General features: G+C 39.5%; 3 protein-coding genes across 3 annotated transcripts; 2 read left to right on the top strand and 1 right to left on the bottom strand.

Annotated features, from left to right (window-relative positions):
* Nucleotides 1-9,489: 9,489 nt before the first annotated feature.
* On the top strand, nucleotides 9,490-11,572 carry LOC117473172 (Rieske domain-containing protein). Its single transcript, XM_034118677.1, has 4 exons — nucleotides 9,490-9,779; nucleotides 10,073-10,293; nucleotides 10,566-10,600; nucleotides 10,705-11,572. Exons 1-4 carry the CDS (start codon nucleotides 9,775-9,777, stop codon nucleotides 10,987-10,989), a joined length of 546 nt encoding a protein of 181 aa, XP_033974568.1. The 5' UTR covers nucleotides 9,490-9,774; the 3' UTR covers nucleotides 10,990-11,572.
* Nucleotides 10,264-16,469, top strand: gtf2h3 (general transcription factor IIH, polypeptide 3). The gene is given in 16 exon segments (XM_034118676.1): nucleotides 10,264-10,293; nucleotides 10,566-10,600; nucleotides 12,332-12,430; nucleotides 12,522-12,598; nucleotides 12,700-12,806; nucleotides 13,285-13,358; nucleotides 13,361-13,426; nucleotides 13,618-13,680; nucleotides 13,970-13,999; nucleotides 14,098-14,126; nucleotides 14,214-14,288; nucleotides 14,382-14,435; nucleotides 15,413-15,481; nucleotides 15,586-15,721; nucleotides 15,839-15,875; nucleotides 16,010-16,469. Coding segments are annotated over 14 exon segments (897 nt in total). The 5' UTR covers nucleotides 10,264-10,293; nucleotides 10,566-10,600; nucleotides 12,332-12,420; the 3' UTR covers nucleotides 16,080-16,469.
* Nucleotides 16,470-17,128: 659 nt separating this feature from the next.
* On the bottom strand, nucleotides 17,129-23,928 carry psmd9 (proteasome 26S subunit, non-ATPase 9). Its single transcript, XM_034118188.1, has 6 exons — nucleotides 23,760-23,928; nucleotides 23,548-23,647; nucleotides 19,705-19,898; nucleotides 19,470-19,571; nucleotides 18,667-18,755; nucleotides 17,129-17,276 (listed from the first exon to the last, which is right to left on the bottom strand). Exons 1-6 carry the CDS (start codon nucleotides 23,883-23,885, stop codon nucleotides 17,249-17,251), a joined length of 639 nt encoding a protein of 212 aa, XP_033974079.1. The 5' UTR covers nucleotides 23,886-23,928; the 3' UTR covers nucleotides 17,129-17,248.
* Nucleotides 23,929-23,931: the final 3 nt, after the last annotated feature.

The following is a 23,931-nucleotide window of genomic DNA, read 5'->3' as shown; positions in this document are numbered from 1 at the left end:
TATTACAAATAAAATATGCTGATATTTTCCCATATTTAGCTAATTAGGCACACATGTAATTTCTGATACGATATCAAATACACATATGATAGGTTATGTTTTATTTATTTTTTGATCAAGAGGGAGTTTTTTTTTCTTCAGCCAAACCGTTTTTGTAAATTTCTTTACTGATACTAGCATCAACTAAATCCACTGTCTTATGATGGCATTTTCTATTCAAATGATATTCACATATATACTACGCAAGATAAATATTTCAAAAGACAGAACAGTTCATTAGACAAACTTCATTTAATCTTAAAGTCTTATAAGAACTGTATTTAACAAGTAGCAACAATCACACAAATTCCAATTGTAATTGCAACAAAAAAAAAGTTCAGAGCATCATCATTACAGAGTCACAGTTTAAGTAATAGCTAAAGGGAAGACCAGGTTCGGCGGGTCTTTGTGCAGAAAAACAGAAATTATAATTCAAAGAACTCAGGCAATATGTCTTATAGTATACAGTATAACATACAGTATTTATCTGAATAAGCATTTAAATGAGAATGTACAAAATAAACCACACACCAAACAACCACACTCCTGCACCGAAGACAAAAACAAAACCCACACAAACATACACACACACACACACACACACATACATACACAGACCACATCAATTTGCAGAATGCACAAACTTAGTGCTGTCAGGAAAAATTTCACTCATCAACAGCCCACCTTAGCAAACCTGCCATTTAAAGATATTGACTCCGCTTAACAATTCAAATATTCCTTTTTATATGCCTATTAACTTAATTTAATTCAATGAATTGGATCATGATTATTCTTTTTCTTGGTGGTGTGGTTGATTACACTGACTGGGTTTAAGGTATGGCTGTAGGTGAGATTTCATGATGTGGACACACTGAGCTTTTCTCTCCATGATCTCCTTCAGTTTGTGGACATAATCCCCAAATGCCTATAAAGAGAGAGACAGAGAGTATAAGGACAGACACACGTTAATTTAAAATGTATTCAGATCTAAATAACTTTATTGTTTATTAGACTTGCATAAAATCAAAAAATGCCTTTGGCAGTGACATATAAGACAAAACACAGCAATTCTTCATTTGTAAATCTGTGACAGTAATAGAAGCGATGAGTGAATTGATTTTTCTGCAAGTCCATCAAAACATTATAACAATGCTTGATACTCAGCAGTATTTACCTATATATAAATACATAAATGTGGGATGTTGTTGGTTGCAGAATGATCTAAAAAGCAGCCTTAGTGCTTGGGATAGAGGTTAAATGAGCAAGTTAAAATGTAATATACAAAAATGAAGGAGTTCACAAATGTGGCTTTGATCTATTCTGACCATATCAGGTTGACGACACAGAAGCATCCCCTCTTTACGACATAAAGCTTCCATCTCTTCTAGCTCCTCCCAGTGGGCCTGGACAACACGCCACCTTAAATTGGATTGGAAAAAATACATACTTATTTTATTTCATCTAATATTGTAGGTTGTGATTGCTCCGTTACTCTGAAATAAACAGCAGGTTTTCTAAATTGACCACCAAAAAGGTTTGTATCATGTCTGTAGGATCCACTTAAATGCAAATTAAATCAAATGTTAAAACAAAGCAACTTGTAACAAGATATCAACCTAACACAATGGGGAATTATACAATCCAGTCTGTCTCATTATAATGGGCACTGGCCTCTGAAACACTCATTAACAACATTAAAATGATTGTGTAAAAACTGTGACATGTCTGGTACTTACTGGCCGTGATCCAAGTCTTCCAGCCTAGAAAGGCAGATGGGTCTAATTTGCTGATTGCTGGTGCTCTCTTGATTATTTAATTGTAAAGGACTGTTGGTTTGGATTGAGGTGTTTGAATGTACAGTTTGACAATGCTTTGGCGCTGTGGTCAACTGTCCCAAGACCCTTTCTGACTGTGGTGTTGAAATGGCCAAAGAAAGTTCTTTGTGCATATTGTGTGCATGTTCTGATGGCTTCTGGTTGGGACCATTGGTCGTTAGATCGTGTGTGCTCAGTGAACCTGTGTTTGCAGACTGGTTGACAGAGGAGGAGTTGGACTGCATGACAGAAGTTTGCATAGAAGAACGTGTAGAGGTTTTGAGTGGGGATGCAGCGGTTCTGTTCTGATCCCATTGAAGGAAAGAAAGGTTGTCAGCCTGTTGGTCCACTTGAAGCAAGGAGATGCTGAGGGGGTCCATGACGAAGCTGATTGAACCTGCAGTCTCTTCCTGAGGTAATTCTGACTTTTTGGCGTCAGCATCTGGACCGTTGTGTGCCATAGTGTAGGCTGGATTTTCAGATGAAATGTTGAGAGGCTCTGCTGGTATTTTACCTCTATTCTGTGTTGTGGGAGTAGTGAGAGGTAGTGTGGCCCATTGAGAATTTGAAAAATCAGGTATATTGTCGTAGGCATTGAACCATGGTGGCTTCACTCTACAGCTGCTTAATGGTACTTCCTGATGAGCATTTTTCAACGGTATTGGCTCGATGTTTGAGGTGCATGTAGTGTGTTTTAACTCAAAGGAGGGATTAGGGGTCAGGAGGGTGTTTGGTTGTCCACAGGCTGGGGAGAGAGGTCGTTCTGCTGTAGCTCGCTGACGGGATGACTCATCCAGAGGGCGGTTAAAGAGGCTGCTACTGTCAATGTTTCTTTGGGAGGACAGAAAACCGTAACTGTCGGCTCCTCTTCGCTCCTCAGTACTACACACTCTATCAGCTGTGACATCTGAAGCATTAAGACCTTCCTCACCCTCTTCTGAGTGACGGTTGTACAACACTACTGCCTCATCGGGGATTGCACCTGTCATCCTGTCTGCCTGCTCTGTCTCTGTTGATGCTACCCAGGCCCACCTCCCCACTCCTTTTCCTTCCATTGCTGGTCTCCACTCCTCCCTCCTTACTCTGACCTCACCTTCCCCTGCTGCCTTCAGTGACCTTAACTTCTCATGTGTATCTCTGTCTTGCCCAAATCTTTCCTCTTTTCCATCCCTGGATACCCTCCAAGCATCACCAGATCCACCTGAGTCACCAGGACTAACCACAGCCTTGTTTGTATTGCAGCTAGGGGAGGTTTTAGTTTGTAAGCAAATCTCTTGACTGGGGAAGAAAGATGACTGTCCTCTGTTACTATCTACCCTGACCTTAACATTAGCCCCGTATGCATCAAAAACTCCTTCCAAACCATGACACATAAGGGCAGAAACTGACAGGCTGGAAGATTGTTGAAAGGTAGAAGGAGAGACAGAAGAAGAGAGAGAGGCCTGATTTGAGGAAGAAATAGACGGGGATGTAGAGGATGAGAAGAGGACAGATGAAGATGAGGGCATGAACTGCTGCAACTGCTGGTGATACTGTCTCAGATGGCTCTCTCTGTCCTTTTCCCTTTCATCCGCCTTTTTCAAATATTTTTCCCTTAGCCTCTCTGCTTCATCACATGTGTCTCTACTGATTCCCACTTTTATTCTTTGTTCTATCCCTCTATTCTCATCTTTTCCTGCCCCTTTTGAACTTTGCTGTCTCTCTTTTCCTCTGTAGCATAATCCAGATTCTCTCGGTACCTCCCACAAGTGAAGCCGCTCATCTGTTGCTTGTCTCAAGACCAGTTCTGCCTCTATGTTTTGGTCACCAACTGTGTTGTCTACACTGTCAGATACTCCATACCTTTCTCTTTTTCTACCTTCCCTCCTGTCTGCTCTGTCCGTCCTGTCCCTCCTACCACTCATTCCCAGCAAACCTCCAACAGGTGTTATATGTTCAAAGTCAATTCCCTTTCTTGTTGTTGCAGTTGTTTCCTCTCCCCATCTGCTGTTTTTGGGTGTAGAGCAAAGATTTTCGCCTCCCATGGTCAATCTAATGGGAGAGATGGGGCAAAAATTCTCCCTATATCTCCCTAACTTTGGCTTTTTGGGAGGACTTTTCCCTCGGGTGCCAATTATGCTGCTTGTGCTTTTGCTGCTGCTGCTGTTTGACAAGTTACGCTTGGGGGAGTGATTTGTCTTTCCTCTTCTTCCTCCTCGTTGTCCCCCCTGTCCCTTTAACTCCTTCACCCTATGAAAAAAATACAAGATGTAATATCTCAAATAGCAGTCACTGATTATTGCCTTAACAGTCCATAACAAAACGTTATAATAAGACTTGATAAGTTGTCAACACTGGGAGTAAGATGAAAATAAACTTTGTTCTTAAACATCACATTTATATTTTACATTTTCCAAAGTCATTTAATCAGGATTTCAAGTAGGATGAATGCAATCCACTAGGGCTCTGAGAAAGAAAAAAAACGTTCCAGCAACTATATTGAAACACGCACACTTACCGGTCAGCATATCTCAGTGTATTTAGTGTGTTTTCAGTTGCTAAGTGACCAGGTGAAATGTTGGCAATCATGCACGTCATTGAGTCACCAACAAATGAGTCTTTCAAAACCTAGAAAAGGAACAATGTGTTGCAAAACACAGGAGAGGTTATTGATCAAGCTGGACAAAAAAATCAGCCATAATAATTATACACACACAACAGAATATTGCAGTACCTGAGTCAGTTTGCTTTGTCTGAAAGGTGTGTGAGACTGCTCCTGATCCAGGGACCGAATGCATTCTTTAAGCTGAGGAAATAAAAGAAAGACAAACAAATTAAAAAATATGTAAAATCCCAGCGTGTGTTTGTCTGTGTGTGTCCGTGTGTCTTACAGCCAACAGACTCTGGTTGATCTCTGCTCCCTCCATGCGACTCTGCCTGTCTTCTTTGGTGTCTGATGCCCGCTCACTTCCTGCCAGGTCCACAAACCACATTCTGAAAGCACACAAACAAGGGAGCACAAGACAATACAATCAGATAGTGTGTACAGTATAATAAGCCTACAATATGATAAAAACACATGTTGTCACTCACCTTCCAGCTATCTGCTGGTTTGCATCCCTTAGCTGAATCTGAAGCAAGGCATGGGAGCGAGAGGAGAGTGGATTCACCCCACTCACCCCCTGTGTGCGCACCTCTGTTCCCTGTAAAATCACCTTAGAAAGGAGGACAAATAATTAAAAAGAGAGACAAAGAAAACATAATGATAATGTTCAAGTAAGTGTGACCTAAGATTGGAATATTCCTCACAATATATTGTTATACTTTTCTATTGATGTTTATTTTTAATGGTAGATCTCTGATTTTGGAATTACTCATTGCATCAATGTGTTCACAAAGTTTGAGTGGTAACCAGAAGACTAGCTCTTGTCTACACAGCATGGACAGCAGAAAAAAAAGGGTGAACCTCCATCAGTGAGCTGACTGAGTCCACTCTGACGTCACGCAGCCCAACAATGTGAACCACCTTAAATCCATCTTCTCTGGCAAACAATCTAATAAAGAAAGAAAAAAACGAGATTAAGAGGGGGAATAACTCAAGAAAGAAGAAAAATCAAGCTTAAAGAGGTTCATTTTGATGGTGGATTACCAAAAAAAATAATCATGCCTATGGAACAAATGGGGTATTATTCATCTGTTCTTTATACCAATTGCTACTTTTTTTGATAGCAACTCCACCTATAAAACGTTTAACCAATTGTATTCACAACAAGACACATACACACGCTTACTGATACAAACACGCACCTCTTTCTGTGGTCCAACAAGTCATACAGCTGACCACAGTAGATTTCAAAGAAACTGACATACACCAGCAAGGGTGAGTTCATGTGTGTGGTGGAGAGGTGAGCAAAAATGTCCCGGACTGCCAGAGCATACAACCCTGGTCTCACAGGGGAACCAAGCATGGTGTGAGTCTTCCCTGCACCTGTCTGGCCATATGCAAAGCAGGTGGCTTTGCCTCTATGGACACACAAATACAACACAACACAAATAAAGATAGTTAGGGAGCACAGGTTGGTAGAAACATTAGGCCAAAACCATGTACAAGCAGGTGCTTCATTAGAAAGGCAGGTAAGGCTGACAACACACACACAACTCCATAAATGCCACTACATGATTGCTAACCTACCCATTGAGCATGTGCTGCACCAGAGGATATGCTGTTCTTTGATACACCTCCTCATTGGAACTCTCCTCCCCAAACACCTGGTCAAAGTAGAACCTGTGCTGCAGGGACAAAAGAACAAGGGGGAAGAACAGCACAATGATTTGAGAAGTAGATCTTAAAGTGAAAATCCACCCTGCTTTATTTCACATCATCACAGTTTAATGATAAAGTGTTTATTTGAAGAAAATGCTGTCTTAAGTTCTTCCTACATGATGTTTCAGACATTGCCTCATATCTTGACTTTATATCTACCTTTAGTATGTACTGTGTGAGATCCACAGCCTCTTTGCTTTCATGAACAATAACACACTCTTCACTTGGAGTTGTCAAAACATCTGTCTCTCCTCTCCTGCACTCTGTGCGTGTCAGAGGTCTTTTCCTCACACACACACTGATCCGCTGCGCCCCTGGTCGTCTGCAACACACACCAATCACAGACAAACCAAATCATGATTATCATGTGCAAAGAAAATCATGATTATCATTGCCTAGATGTAAATGTTGTAGCCATTTAGATACTTGATATTACTATCTAAATGTATTTCATATTCAATACATGTATCTAGTACTGTTACTGCACTAAGATACTTAATTGTAAATATGGACTAAATACGAAAACAACACAAACCACTGCCACTCACGTTTTGTTTGGAGCAGGAGGGGAACTCAGTGGTAGTCCATAGTTGTAGCCAGCTGTTCTCATTAGTTCATAAACAGGCGTTGGTTTAGGCGTGTGTTCAGAAGCCGCATTACTGCTAATTTCTGTAAAGGGTTTCTTCTTCCTTAAAAGTCCCTTTCTATCTTTATGCCCAAATAGTTTGTTGGTAAACAACTTTGATGCCACTGTTTCAGGCTGGGGTTTTGGTTTGATGGATGATTCACACTTTGGTGATAATCTGGTGTGAAAATTGAACATGGATTTTCCTTCCATAATCTTTGGCTCAGTGTTTGCTCCTGTGTGACGACCAGATTGATGCCTATGAGAATCCAGCCTGTGGTTGTTCTTCCCTTTGCAGCCACATACCGCAGAGTCAAGCTGCACAGATAGGGCCGACCCTTTGCCCTGCCCTGCCTCACTATTCATTACATATACAGAGGCATCAGGATAAACAAAAAGATTCAGATTGTGATCGATGGTTTCACAATTAAAATCAAGCCGTCTGCGAACGGATGAGGGTTTTGTAAAACGCGTTGCATTAAGCTTACTTTCAGCAGCACCCCTCTCATTCTCATCATTGTAAACATACTCTTCATCTTCACCACCAACATAAGAAAAGCTACTATCTGCTGCAATGTAGCCTTCATCACCACTGTCAGCACCATAATCTTCACTAGTATTTTCATATTCTAGGTCAAGAGCTTTGACCATTTGGACCAGATTGAAGAGTCGAGTCCTGTCCTCCATACAGCAGATCCCAAGGATTGGATAGTCCTCCATGGTCAGCGCTGAGAGGTGGGCTGCACGACAAATACCCACAGAAGTAAACCTGAAGGAGAGGAAACAGAGGGAGACATATGGTCAGATGAGGAGGGGGCAGGGCAAGTGTTAGTTTGGAAGTGATGTGAGTGAGCTTACCTAGCATAGTGACGCTGAAGCCCAACGGCCCTCAGACACTCATACAGGGAAAGTGACATTTCCTCCCCTTTCTTTTCTTTCTCTTTTTCTTCCCTCCATTTACCCTGGGGGCGGTAGACATATCGCTTTAGTTTCTCCATCAGTTGGCCACACAAGGCAAAGGCAAGAAAGAAAGGACTTTACAGCTAGACAAATTCTATGACACAGGCTGAATATACAAAAAAAACTCCAAACAACTACACACTAAACCCCCCCCCCCACACAAGCTCCACACTGCTATTTTCCAACACAGTAAACCCTTGCTGTTTCTCTCCCTCAGTGATTCCTGTCAGAGACCGATTGCCAATGGTCTGGCTGGTCACTTTGTCATACTACCACACTGCAGAGTTGTGGTGTCAAGCAAAGCACACGACACTGGTATGATGCTGAAATGTGACACTTGGTCAGCAATGAACCAGGGCAGACACATGTCTGTACCGTAGCAAATATGATAAATATAGCAGACATAAGAATGCAACTGTTGCTTCTTTGACTTCTACAGTAGATTGGCTGGCAGCTGCAATATTCCTGCCATATGACTCAAATGCATTAAGGTGAGAGTGCCGTTCATTACTGTGTTCATGAAACAGTACACCTCTTCGAATCATCCCCCTCCTAGAGCTCCATATTTCCATAAGGTGGGGTCACAGTCCCTACATTGAACACGTGGTGGAATTTGAGAGTCAGCAACTGGTAATTCTGCTAATTAAATTACACAAAGACAACCAGCAGAGCAGTTTACATTACGGCTGGTTTAGCCCTTAGCCATATTGCACAAAGTAAAGTGGAAGAGGATTATTAACTCCTATCTATTAAACAAACCCTCAATTAAAAAAAAAGGTAAACGTTGTTCCAGTTTAAAATCATTGTCACATTATAATACACATCAAACATTGGACAATGCATTATTATCATTGGGTGCTTGTGCTTCCCAAATAATTGAATGACTGAGTGAAAAGCTGTAAACTGTAACATCAAATGGCAAAAGTAAATAGAATACTTACCTGAAAAGGCAAATGAGTGAGCATGACGTTTTATCTGATGGAACATTCTGAACTGACAAAATGCATTAATGTTTAAAAAGTTGCTTGCTTGAGGAGTATCACTATTTCCGTACACAGAGTAGGTCTCCATAGCGACAAAAACGGTTTTGGGAGGGGGATTTTAGTTCCTGTTGTCCGTGAACACAACTCCTGAGGTGGCAGGTGGCAGAAATAAGGATACCATATCATATCTTATTTAAATGCAGAATTCAGAAGGACAGCCGGTCAAATTACGCTCAGTTCAGCATGAAAGAGAGATAATCCCTCGGAGGGCTTAATACCCACCAACAAACCTGCTAGGACAAAAGCCTTCTTAGACTAAACTATTAGGACATGTGCCCTAATGACTGTACGACGTATAGTATTGAGGGCTGAACAATGGATGTAAATGTGTTTTTATGGTTTATTATTAATGATAAAACAACAAAACAAATTGATAAATGCATAGATTGATTAATAAACACAAAAAAGTATACATTTATATGTATCTAATACTAACAGAGATGTTTATTCGTTTTTCTTCTTATTATAATTGTATTTATATACACTCATAGGTCCTCATACGTCTCTGCAACTATCGTTTATACATGATATTAGAAGGCTATGTTATATAACTTAACCTTTATTTTTGTACACATCCATGCAGGGAACACATGAGTGCATACTTGTGTTGTATGCTTAGTTAAACCATGGACGTGAAGGAAGCCAAGGAATCAATGTCATCAACCCGTGTTTCACTAGGGACAACATTGGACGTAACACACAACATTGGCACTTCCTCAAACCGTCTCTGCTCAATTCAAACTTATCAGACAGGACCCGTAGATAACTTTAAACGCTAAAATGAACAGAGCCTGTTTAATACATATTTAGCAACATGAGAATATTCTTGTGTGTACTTTTTGCGAAGTTAAGTTTCTCATATCCGGCCCAGGACTTGAATACAATTGAACCAGAAACTAGTTGCCAGGTTATCAGACCCATTCAGAAAGATGACGACCAAAGCCGCTTACTAGAGACCTGGGAAGTGTCAGAGATGTGAACCCTCAACATATGAAGTAGGCAGATTTAATGTTTTTTTAATAGTTTTTTTCTGCAGAAATCCATGCCAAATAATGTTAGCACCTTGAAAAAGTAAAAGAACAGGTGAACATTTTTGACTGGGGAGGAATAGACATATTGCATGTTACAGGAATAGTTGAGCAGACCATTACATGTTCCCAAAATAGGCTAATCTTAATTGTCTAAAATTCCCTGTGCAAAGAAAAACATCTTTAAAAAATGTGTTGTCCCTTCAAACATATCATATATCAAATATCTGTCTAACTAACTATATTCTTATTTTTATCAGGAAAACTGATGTAAGAAGTGATCAAGAAATGTCTTCTGAGGAGGACACTCCTTCTTCCTCTCCCCCTCCATCCTCCTCACCTGCCCCTGCTTCACATCTCATCGGCAGTAAGGAGGACATTGTCAAGGCAGGGCGCCTGATCAAGACTGTGAATGGATGCAGGGAAATACTGGTCCTGTACCACCAAGGGACGCTTCATGCAATGGACATGCGCTGCTACCGTAAGCTCTGTCTGTGTTTGTGTTGATGTTATGCATAAAGCAAACACTGAAATCTCCCATACTACTGAGGGCTGAAAAATGTATGGAAATGTTATGCATAAAGCTATAATTGTAAGATCCTGTCATAATCTTTAGGTATTTCCTGTTGAAACATTTAGAAAGATGTTGACATTCATTATTTTAATGTTTATTTTAAGTGTTTTAAAATGAATGCAATGGCTCATCACATTTGTGAAACACTACTGATGATGACACAAATGTTCCACTTACAGATGCAGGTGGTCCATTACAGCATGGAGACATTGAGGTAAGTTTACATATTCTCTAAAAAACATTGCCTTTTTTTTCAAAACTGCCGCTAATAGTGTCTTTCTTATGTCTCTTATCACCTTCATGCTGTGCCAACATCAGGAGTTTAATGGGCGGCTATGTATTGTGTGTCCGTGGCATAAGTACAAGATCACACTAGCAGAAGGGGAAGGGCTTTACCAAGCCGTGGATGACCCTACAGTCAAACCCCTGAGGACACACTGGCGCTCCAAGGGTGTCAAACAGAGGATTCACAAGGTCACTGAGGTCAAAGGGAGTGTATATGTAACACTGAACGACTGCAGCGAGGCCATCGAGTCAGATGTCTACCAGACTGAGAGATACAGGACTGGCTCAATTCAGGCCCAGACAAAACCAAAGCCCTAAAAATAACCAGACACTCAGGGAATTATTTGGAAATAACTCTAGTTTACTCTATCACTGGATTTTTGCAATTTGATTACCCAACAGTACAGAGTGTACAAAGAAATCAACCAAGAGGATGTACTGTATGTTTCCAGGATCCTAATTCACAGCTCAATGTCCTTTTAATGAGACATAAAGTAGACCTTCAAACATTTTTTTAATTGAATGTCTCCCTGGGTTAATATGTTGAAATATCACACATATACTGTATCTTAAAGCTTTCTGATGTTATACTCTAGGTCTAGGAAACTCTTACCCTCAAATCTGCTATCTAAACAATTGCCTTGACTTTAGAATTGAACTTCACATTGGCTGAATGGATTTACAGTATACTAAACTGCATTTGAAACATGGTCCCTTTGTATTTTTGCATTTTGAACTGCAAGGATAGCCCTTACCAACACTTCCAATGTTTACATCAGAACATAGGACCCTTGGAACATAGGGATGACCATCAACCAACTACAACAGTACAATACTACTTCCACCAATTGTATTAATAAACAGTACAATTATGTAATAAAAAAACGTGTTCTCTGCTTAACACCTAATTTGCTTTCGATACTTACAGAAGCCAACATATACTTGTCTACTATTTTTAATTGAGTTTTTTTTCCATTGTTATATCATTACATAAATTATCAGTACACGTTTAGTAGTGTGTGTGTGTACACTGTGTGGGTGTTTCTCAATCGCGAGTACGCTTGCTTGGTAGCACATGTCTGCCGAGCATCTTGCTTCAGAAGCGAGTCAAGAATACTTCCTGGCATTCAGAAAACGAAGTGTGGAACACGCTAGCAAGTGTGCAGGTGTGTGTCATATGAGAGGCCCCGCCTTACATCTTCCGCCACAGATTTGGGGAAATTGGTCCGTGCGCAAAGCATTGTGGGGATTTTAAGACCGCGGAGTCTACTCATGTGCAGCCTCGATATTTCTCCAAACGGAGTACGCCGGGCTCGGTAGATTTCCAAGTATGCTGGAGATTGGAACAGTACTTCGGCGGCACTCGATGACGTAGTATGCTTGAAATAGTGGCTCTGAAGCAGCTTTACTCGCGATTGAGAAACACCCCCCGTGTGTGTAGGAGGCATTACGTAAACTAACGCTAGGTGTCAGCAATGCACCGTGTGGTACCAATATGAACAGTAGAAGAAGAACATGGTCGGCTAATGTGGCTAATACGGTGGGTAACATCAACAGTGAATGAAAAGGGCTGTACTTTACAAATGTCAGGGTTTTTATATCATAGTAGGGATATCCAGACTTTAAAAAAAAACGTTGAATATGTGTTTTGTATTTTCAGAGCAAAAATGGAATGTAACAAGAGATAAAGCACCAGGAGAACAACAATAATCACTTATTGTTTCTCTTCATTGAAAGATAAATCCCAACATGGCATCAGGTAGGTGGTCCTGATGATTATCTCATACAGTTAGCTTTTCCTGTAGGCTACATACAGGTTTATCTTGAATTTTCCAACATTTCTTTATAAGATGATATTAATCTGCTGGTCATCGTCGTGGATGTAAATCCGATATGGTGGGGGCAGCAAGCTCAACGCGAGACAGAGGTAGTATAGTCAGATATTTCTCTGACCTTTTTATAAATGGTTTTCAGTTTGTAGTTATTACATGTCTAAAGAACACGTACTGTCCTCCTGTCTCCGTGTAGCTCACCCTGTCCAAGTGTCTGGATGCAGTCATGGTGCTGGGGAACTCCCACATGGCCATGTCCAGGACCAACAAGCTGGCTGTCATCGCCAGCCACTGTCAGGACAGGTAACTTTATTATGGTCTTCTTTTATTTTATTCCTTTCATTCAGCTGAAGGTGTTATCCAAATACACTTACAATAAGTCCAATCATTCACAAGGACAACAATTCAGAACCACAATAATCCTGAAAGTAAATTAGTTTCTGGTAATCCAAACCCTTTCAGGTCTAAGTAATTATAGAGCAGCTAACAGTGGTGAAAATCAATATATAATTAATAAAAGTGCATTTACTGAAGGGGGTGGGGTTGGATGTGTTGTATTTTTATTATATGTTACTCTACTACCTTTATTTGGGAGCTGTAAGTGACTTTTCAGTTTAAGAATTGAAATTGTTTACATTAAAAAAACGTTTGTTCATTTTTATCTCATGGCCCTTAGGAATATAGACTATTGTCGTAAATGTTCTCATTTTCAGACCACAAAATAAACAATGAAGACATAAATAAACCTGTGCCTCATTTATCCAACTTCCCTTTATTTCAGTCACTTCCTATATCCCGGTAAGAGCTGGGGAGCGGGCGACAGCTGTGAGGAGGATGCTTCCTCCAGTGGGGATGGAAATATGAACTCCTGTCAGTCGCTAATAACTTTATTGCTGAAGAAATCAGGAAGGTTATTGCAAAAAGTAAGTACAGGTCTGTTGTTGTAGGGTATCTTGACCTTTCAATATATATATATATATATATATATATATACAGTAGCTTTCTCAAAATACTAATATAAAAAAGTTTGGTTGTTGAATTTACGATAATGCGTTGTTGGTTCAAGTGTTTAATGACACTGTGCATTGTTACAATGTGTCTTATGTGATTACAGCGGATGTGACGGGAAATTCCACAGATACTCTGTTGGCTGGGTCACTGGCCAAAGCTCTGTGCTGTATCCTTTCAATAATAATTTGACATTTTTACAAGATCAGGATTCATCTAAGAACAGGTAAATTGACTAGTATTAGAATACATTTACTTTAATGAATGACTCTACTGAATTGTATATGTTGGAAGATAACATTTGTGTTTTTATATGCTATTATTTCCCTTGCTTAGATGATGGATTCTTCGTTGAAAGTAATATCTGCTTTTCTCATTTTCTGTACACAGCAAGGATTGTGGTTGAGAGAGAGAGGCAAAACATTTTTTTCTAGTTTTCCTTAATCCTTTAACTTTAGATATTAACAGAGTCGCAAAAGATCATGAAGGTAATTAAATGTTTATTTTATTATTAATCTTAATTTATACTCTTTAACGGGTTCTGTTTTCCTTGTCATACTTAATAATACTGTCTTTTCTTTTTAAGTTGGACAAGAAACAAAATCAAGAATATTGGTAAGCCCTAAAAAGTTGAATTTGGCTTGAGAGTGCTTTTGTTTTAGTCCGTGCCTTTGAAATCAATCTCTGTATTTGACTGAATAGGTGATAAAAGCAGCCGAGGACTGTGCCCTACAGTACATGAACTTCATGAATGTCATTTTTGCTTCCCAGAAGCAGGTACAATCATTGATCTCAATTTTGTTTTGTATTATTTTTTTGTTTTAACATTTACATATGTTTATAATACATTTGTTTTGTATTTTAAAACAGAACATCCTGATAGATGCCTGTGTGTTGGACTCAGACTCGGGTCTCCTTCAGCAGGTACAATGTTATGGCTTTGTTAGGACATTGACTATAATGTTATTCTATACTTTTATTATGATGGACATTTCCATCCAAAGGCTTAACCTGAGAATACCAAACACAACTATGCAATCATATTGGATAACTTGTAGAATAATTCAAGGAAGATCAACATCCATTAATTGTCTCTCAAACCAATATAATTTGTATTATTCTTTAAAGTGTTTTTTTAGTTTATTAAAATCATCAGGATTGTTTTAGACTTGTGTGATCCAAACATTTTCAATAACTCCAGTGGGTTGAAATCCCAAATAAATTGAAAATATATAAATGTAATCATTTACCAAATTAATTTTCTTGCCAAATATACTGCTTCCATCCATATTTTTAAAAAAAAATAGTTTTCACTGCAAACAAAAAACAATTTGCTCTCCTGCTTGCCATACAAAGAGTGAGTCATGCATGGAAAATGTATAATTATTAGAGGAAGTTGATTTAATACAAAATAATTGAGGATTTTGTTGGTGATTCAAATGTAATGAAATTCAAAAAGCTTTAAATAAAAATACATTTGTATTGAGTGCCACAGTGATGCGTCCTAAAACCCGGAAGTAAACTCCTTCCGGTTCCTTCGACAAAAAACAATGCAATTTCTCCAAGTGGAAAATAGCTCGAAATAAGGTCTGTGGTTGACACACATTTAAGAGACGGATCACGTTTTGTTCAGCCGGATAATATCCACATGTCTACCCTACTTTTATAATTTCCGAATCATAAATCTATCGATCATAAATCTATCAATAAGATTTAGGAATCGAAAATGATAAAGAAAGTGGTAAAATGCTAACTTACTTCCGGGTTTTAGGACACGTCACTGTGGCATTCTATTGGCCAAGTGTACAGGTTTTTTTTAATGGTCATACTTCAACTGTATGCTGTCCTAAGCTGTATGTTTATACTCAGTTTTTTTACTTTTATATGTTTGTCCTTTGTAGGCTTGCGATATAACTGGAGGATTGTACCTCAAGATACCACAAAAAGTTGCTTTGGCACAATACCTTTTGGTGAGAGTGCAACACAGATTTACACAATGTATATCAGAGTATCATTCATCTCATGTTTTTGTTATGAGCTTTGCTTTCTGTTTATGGTGGTGTTTTCTGAACAGTGGGTGTTCCTGCCTGACTGTGAGCAGCGGGCCCAGCTGGTTCTTCCTCCACCTGTGCACGTGGACTACAGAGCCGCATGCTTCTGCCACAGGAACCTCATTGAGATTGGCTATGTGTGCTCAGTATGTCTATCAAGTAAGTTTGAATACTAGTTAAAAAAAATCTTGACCTCAATCTTTAAATAGTTGTCAAAAGCTGCAGTTAGTTATTTGTTGTGGTGACGCATTCTCCTGTTTTCTCTTTATCTCTAAGTATTCTGCAACTTCAGCCCCATCTGCACAACCTGCGAGTGAGTTAAAACAAATTATATAAAATATTCAATACAAAACCTCTTAAATTTGAACTAATGTTATTCACCTGAAATCATGCAGTTTGATTTAATCTTCTTTTGGTTCACATTTCTATAATTCCTTTTCTTTTCAGGACTGCCTTCAAAATCCAACTACCACAGATGGTCAAGCCCAAAAAGAAGAAACTCAAGCAACAAACATGATTTCTGCTAGAATAGAAATAATGTAGAGGATTTAGTTTTCATTTTTATATTAGGATTATACCATTTTGTGTGGTATAGATTTGTACGCGCTTCAGTGACATCCTTTAGCCATATGAACATGTTGAATGTACTTACATGTTCAGGCTGATTACTTCACTTCAACAGTTCTCTAGTCTAAATAATACAAACATTCCAGTCTCATCTCATTATACCAAATACTTCCTTGTGGTAAAAAGCTGTTCCAGTGAATCACAAGTGCCATTAATGTTCATGCTGTTGGAAAAAGATTGGCTGAGCCTACATGTAAATGGATTCACTGCTTTTGGAAAAAATACCTTTCTGATTTTTTATGAACATTTTTACAAAATAAAAAAACATCCTAAAATTGTCTCCCAGCTTGTTGCCTTTCTCATTATAGTTTTGGGATTTTCAGATATTGCTCTGAATATTCTTTAATTCGTGGCTGAATCAATGTGTTGATGTAATAATATATGACTTTAGATGACTACAATGGATTTGGTCGAGGTTCTCTAAATCAGGGGTTCCCAAAGTGGGGGTCGCGAGATGATTTGTTTTTATTATGATTAATAATGTGTGCATAGACATTTTTCAGGGGCGGACTGGCCATCTGTAGAATTTCCCCGCAGCGAGGCTGTCAATCTCTGGCACTGTTATTTCGGGGGTCGCGGGCTGAAAAGTTTGGGAACCCCTGCTCTAAATGGGTAAAGAAGCTGTGTTGAACTTTACTCAAAATAAGATATTACTTGTGGAATAAACCTTTTGCTGATATTTTACCATCATGCCAAAAATCCCCGATTTGCTATTGCTCATGCATAATAGTCGATGGGACATCTTTCCCCAAGAGCAATTTTTTCATAGATACAAAATAACAGCATTGGACATGAAAAAATTACAATTTGGTCAACCAATGTTTATTTGGGAAACTCAGCATGTCCTCATAACAAAAGTACTGTGACACTCAATGTTCATAAATCCCCTTCAGAAGTCTTCTATTGTATAAAGAAAATAGAACCAGTTTTGATTTAACATTTGGAGAAATGTAACAGGTGTAAATGTTTGCAGTATGTACAAAGTTAGTTTAAAACCATACAGGATTCACAGAAGTGGAGGAGGAGGTTTCACAGAGGAAATTCTGTTCGTCATGGGGCTCATTGATGGATTGGGACGATGTTGCATCTGAAAATCAAATCAAATCAAATCAGGTTTTATTTATATAGCACATTTAAAAGCGATTTTTGGTCGAGCCAAAGTGCTGTACATGTAATAAAAACACATTACTACAATCACAATAAACGACAATAAGTTACAACAGATATATATAAAAAACAAAATTAAAATAAAAACACAAGGAAAAGTCAGGAGTCGTGCTCCGCTCTAACTAGAAAGCCAGAGAGAAGAAGTGTGTTTTTAGAGTGGATTTAAAAACCCCTAGGGTCTGGGCCGACCTCACATGGAGGGGCAGAGTGTTCCAGAGCCTAGGGCCAGCTGCTGCGAAGGCTCGGTGCCCTCTGGTTTTAAGCCTGGTCTTGGGCACTACCAGCAGCAGCTGGTCAGCAGACCTTAAAGCTCTGGCTGGGGTGTAGCGCTCGAGGAGTTCAGCTATATAGGCCGGAGCCAGCCCATTTAGTGCTTTAAAAACAAATAAAAGGATTTTAAAATCAATTCTGAACCGAACTGGAAGCCAGTGCAGTGAAGCCAGAATAGGGGTGATGTGGTCACGCTTTTTGTGGCCAGTCAGCAAACATGCAGCTGCATTTTGGACTAGCTGCAGGCGTTTAATTGAGGCCTGGTCCATACCCACATACAGAGCGTTACAATAGTCCAGTCTCGAGGTTACAAAGGCGTTAATAACCCTTTCTAAGTCATTAAAAGATAAATACGACTTGGTTTTGGCCAATAGTCTTATTTAAAAAAAGCAGGATTTGACTACAGTGCTGATCTGCTTGTCGAATTTAAAAGTGCTGGTGAAGGTCACTCCAAGGTTCATGACCGAGGGGAGGATGTTTTTTTTGAGAGACCCCAGAATATCAACCGGAGAGGCTGGAGGTTGCGGTCCAAAAAAGATGACCTCTCGTTGAGGTTGAGAAAGTTTTTGCTCAGCCAGGATTTTATCTCTGCTAAGCAGTCCATCAGCTGCTGTAGTGAGTGTTTGACATTTGCTTTTAGAGGCAGATATATCTGTACATCGTCGGCGTAGCAGTGGAAGGGAATATTATGTTTTGTGAGAATTGAACCTTGGGGCAGTATGTACAGTAGAAAAAGGATGGGGCCCAGAATCGAAATCGAAAAAGAACAAGGACCAGTGAACCATTTTATTACTGCCATTCATGAACTAAGTTTGATGTACTAAAGAATATCTTACCAATATCCCTACCGTGTGGTCATGTAAAACATGCACCAATATATTTAATTATAATATTATTATAAATTAACATATCTGCTTGGGTCACTCAAAGCCTTCAACAGATGTGTTACATGGGCTTCACAGCTGTTTTTGTTTCATGATATTAACTCCAATAAATCTGTGCCAATTCATGTACATGACTGATTGTGTTGTAGCACTCACCCCAGCAGACCTCTGCCGGTCCATCGCTGTGGAGTCAGGCTCACCTGAGCTCTCTGGCCATCCCGGATGACTGCGACACGTAATGGTTTCTGTAAAAGGACACAATATTACAGTTTACACTCCAGATATTAAGAGTGTTCAGCAAAATGTAACCTATGGTTGTGCAATGAGGAGAAAGAATATACAGTGATTACCAGAAGACTTTCTTCTAATTTTAACTAAAGGACAGATAGGTCTGAGAAAACCTAATTGAATAAATCAAATAAAAATGTAGTTCAAATGGGATTTTTAAAAAAAAAATGCTTGGAAACAGCTTGGTTATTAAAATCGTTTTGGTGTTAACTCACACATCCATCTGTATCACAAAATAATAAAACTACCACAACACAATTAAAGGCACAATGAGTAGAATGTGACGGTTGTGGTTTTCCAACACAACACTCAAAGCTCTGCAGCATGTGAAAGACAATCCCAGAGTCTATTTGAAAGAGCTTTGTCAGCTTGATGTTTTGCTTTCCTATGTTTGTAAGTATTCAAGGCTTTGTCCTCCATCTCTATAGCTTCCTCTTAGATGTGAGCTTACGCCTGCACCTGGTTTCTATGTTTTTACAGACGTTGACACCCAGAAACTTCCCCAACACTGCAAAAAAAGAAATACAGGCAGAGGGCTGCAGGTCTCTGAAGGTACAGACAACGCCAGACACTATATAGGAGATTATTGAAAGGATATATATCAAAACGTTGTTTTAAAAAAATGGTTGTCTTTGTGCAGTGTGACAAAACAAAAAGTTGCTGTAGCTTACCCCTTCACTGTGTTGCACCACAGAAGCAATATTCTGCAGGTTCTGAAAGTTCCCCGTGTTCACAGAACCAAACTCAGTGACTTCATCACCCACTCTCAGCCCCTTTGAAAAAGAAAAAACGATTACTTTAATCCCAGGATCAAAAGCAGATTGGTTTCTTCTTAATTTCAACTCGTCAAAGAATACTGATGGTTTATCTTTAACCAGATACCAAAGCATCATTCACATCACTCACAGCTTTACAGGCAGGAGAGCCCTGTGTGACAGCGTCCACCCGTGCAAAGGGAGCATGAAGAGTGACCTGCTGCTCCATGGGCTCCTCCTGGCCTCCTGCTGCGTCCCCGCCCTGCTTGGCTTTCTCTCGAGCATGCAGCTGGTGAAGGGCTTCTTCTATCTCCTTCATCACATCCTTGTGGTCATTCTGCAGGCCTGGAAAACAAGATCTAACCATTAACGAGGAAACTAAACTAATAATATAATAAGATTTGCAGTTTTTCCCAGAATCTTCAGCTTCTCAAATGTGAGAAATGCATTGATTACTTCTATTCTTAACACCATTTTCAAGATTATAGAGAGGCGAAGTCCCGCCCATCTACTTCCGACCCATGGGACCTTATTTCGGAAAAATTGTGTATTGAAGTCAATGGGGAAAGAAAACGTATCTTTCGATCCCGTTTGAATTGTGCCATGAATTACACATATGATGTTTGTCAATCTTAATAAATAATTTCCATGTCAAAAAAGTCACAGTTTGTCATAAAACTGTTGAAATATAAGACTATGAAAAAATACGCAACTAGAAAGACTTCAAATCCCAGAGTCGCGTAAGTAATGTCATAATTGTTTTCCTCCACTAAATATAAGAGATAGCTAAGATAAGATAACTTTAACAAGATGCCTGTGTGCTTTGTACCAGGTTGTAATCATATCAGCAATGGGTCTTGCTCGTTCTTTCGCTTCCGGTCTGATGAAAGGACCAGGAGTGGCTGGATCAAGTTAGCTACCTAGCTAGTAGCAAGCACGTTAGTTAGCATTACAGCCTTAGCCTTGTCATTTGTATTAGCCTTAAAGGTGGGGTAGGTACGTTTGAGAAACCGGCTCGAGATACACTTTTTGTTATATTATATGGAATGCTCTTAACATCCCGATAGCAATGAATATCTTAAGTGCTTTGACAAAAAATCCATAAAAATTCATCTGTGGAAGCCGTAGTACTGTAAAAAGCACGACCAATCATTTTAGCCGGCCCGGCTAAAATAACTGGATGGCCTACCTGCCTGTCAGCTTTCCATCTGTGCACAAACTTATCTTGTGCCCTCATTGGTCATGTGCGCGTTCGTGTGTGTTGGAGGAGGGGCTCTGTAAGGAAGTGGTAGATTTGTTCCGGCTGTGTATTTTCAAATTCTAGCGCACTCGAGCTGGTTTCTCCAAAATTACCTACCCCACCTTTAACATGAAGTAACATTAAGTAACCCAAAATGTTAAACAGTAAGAGTAGTAGTCATATTTCGTGAACCCTTTGAAGAGTACTTTCACACCGGTGTGATCATTCTATAATACACCGTTTAAGCCTGGATGCCCCCGGGGGAGAAATGCTAACGCTAACGCTACATTAGCATCGGCAATCTTTTCTACTTCATGCTATCTGCACAAATGGTTAACATTGAACATTAAAAAGATCAGGCAGTTCAGGGAGAATCGAAGGAAGGCAGGCAGGCAGCTTTGCATGACATTCTTCTGGACGTGTTTCATTGTGGTGATAGTGAGGGTAGTCAATCCCTTGTTTGGCAAGACAGTAGTGATGGCCATCTTGGTGACGTGTGTAGTTGTGCGAGACCAGAGATGTAGTTCATTGAGCGGTTTCACACAAAAAAAAGTCTTATTTCACAGTTTTACGGTAAAACATTTTTTTTTTTTACTTGCAAAATTTTCTTTTAATTGACAAACATCATTGCACAACAACACACGTCACCAAGATGGCCGTCACTACTGTCTTGTCAAAAAAGTGATTGACTACCCTCACTATCACCACAATGAAACACGTCCAGAAGAATGTCATGCAAAGCTGCCTGCCTTTGATTCTCTCTGAACTGCCTGATCTTTTTAATGTTTAATGTCAACCATTTGTGCAGATAGCATGAAGTAGAGAAGATCGCTAGCGTTAGCGTTAGCATTTCTCCCCCGGGCTTAAATTGTGTATTATAGAATGATCACACCGGTGTGACAGTACTCTTCAAAGGGTTCACGAAATATGACTACTACTCTTACTGTTTAACATTTTGGGTTACTTAATGTTACTTCATGTTAAGGCTAATACAAATGACAAGGCTGTAATGCTAACTAACGTGCTAGCTACTAGCTAGCTTGATCCAGAGACTCCTGGTCCTTTCATCAGACGGGAAGCGAAAGAACGAGCAAGACCCATTGCTGGTATGAACAACCTGGTACTAAGCACACAGGCATCTTGTTAAAGTTATCTTATCTTAGCTATCTCTTAGTGGAGGAAAACAATTGTGACATCACTTACGCGACTCTGGGATTTGTAGTCTTTCTAGTTGCGTATTTTTCATAGTCTTATATTTCAACAGTTTTACGAGAAACTGTGACTTTTTTGACAAGGAAATTATTTTTTAAGATTGACAAACATCATATGTGTAATTCATGGCACAATTCAAACGGGATCGAAAGATATGTTTTCTCTCCCCATTGACTTCAATGCATAATTTTTCCGAAATAAGGTCCCATTACCCGGAAGTAGGTGGGCGTGACTTCGCCACTCTATAGAGTGGCGAAGTCACGCCCACTTACTTCCGGGAAAAATTATGTATTGAAGTCAATGGGGAAAGAAAACGTATCTTTCGATCCCGTTTGAATTGTGCCATGAATTACACATATGATGTTTGTCAATCTTAAAAAATAATTTCCATGTCAAAAAAGTCACAGTTTGTCGTAAAACTGTTGAAATATAAGACTATGAAAAATACGTAACGAGAAAGACTACAAATCCCAGAGTCGCGTAAGTGATGTCACAATTGTTTTCCTCCACCATTCAGATACCTAAGATCAGCGCAATATAGATATAATCTATCTATATGGCGCTGGCTAAGATAAGATAACTTTAACAAGATGCCTGTGTGCTTAGTACCAGGTTGTTATTATACCAGCAATGGGTCTTGCTCGTTCTTTTGCTTCCCGTCTGATGAAAGGACCAGGAGTGGCTTGATCAAGTTAGCTACCTAGCTAGCACGTTAGTTAGCATTACAGCCTTGTCATTTTTATTAGCCTTAACATGAAGTAACATTAAGTAACCCAAAATGTTAAACAGTAAGAGTAGTAGTCATATTTCGTGAACCCTTTGAATAGTACTGTCACCGGTGTGATCATTCTATAATACACCATTTAAGCCCGGGGGAGAAATGCTAACGCTAACGTTAGCATCGGCAATCTTCTCTACTTCATGCTATCTGCACAAATGGTTGACATTAAACATTAAAACGACCAGGCAGTTCAGAGAGAATCAAAGGAAGGCAGGCAGGCAGCTTTGCATGACATTCTTCAGGACGTGTTTCATTGTGGTGATAGTGAGGATAGTCAATCGTTTTGTTGACAAGACAGTAGTGACGGCCATCTTGGTGATGTGTGTTGTTGACCAGAGATGTAGTTCATTGAGCGTTTCACACAAACAAATGTGTTACTTCACAGTTTTACGACACATTTTTTTTTTTTTGACTTGCAAAATTATCTTTTAAATTGACAAACATCATATGTGTAATTCGTGGCACAATTCAAACGGGATCGAAAGATAATCTTTCTCTCTCCATTGACTTCAATACATAATTTTTCCGAAATAAGGTCCCATGGAGGTCCACCGGAAGGGGAGGGACTTCGCCACTCTATACATCATTTCACTAAGGTAACAATTTTAGTGCAGGACTTTTAGTTGTAACATAGTATTTTTACAGTTGGGTATCTAAGTACCTAAGTAAAACATCTCAATTGTTGTTCCATCACTGGCTTTCACAGACTAAGTTACACAGGAGTAAACAACAACAACAACAACAACAACCACGCTGCTCACATGAAATACTGTGCCTTGCTGTCCTGATCTGGTATACATTAACATCTCCTCGGGGGAAGCCCTCCGGGTCCACCAAGGAACCTTCAACTCCGACACCTTGCTGTCAACATAAAAAAATAAAGGAAGGCATGTTTAGATTATTCAGAGTTAATGTATGTAGCCTTGTGTTAGCTTTGCGCCGCTTTCTTAATATGTCTAACAGACAAACTTACGTCTTCCAACACATCATAATAAGCCTTTATCTGTTCTTCAATTTCATCTTTCTTTTTCATCAGGTTTTTAACGTCATCCATTGTTATTTCCAAATTTCCAGCACTGTTTTCCCCTGTCATCTTCATGGTTGCACGTACATCCCATCCGGGTTCTTCTATCTGGTAGCTTTAA

The sequence above is a fragment of the Trematomus bernacchii genome, unplaced genomic scaffold (assembly GCF_902827165.1).
Source record: "Trematomus bernacchii unplaced genomic scaffold, fTreBer1.1, whole genome shotgun sequence".
NCBI lineage: Eukaryota > Metazoa > Chordata > Actinopteri > Perciformes > Nototheniidae > Trematomus > Trematomus bernacchii.
Note: the sequence above shows the minus strand (reverse complement) of the source record. Positions and strands in the feature narration are given on the sequence as shown.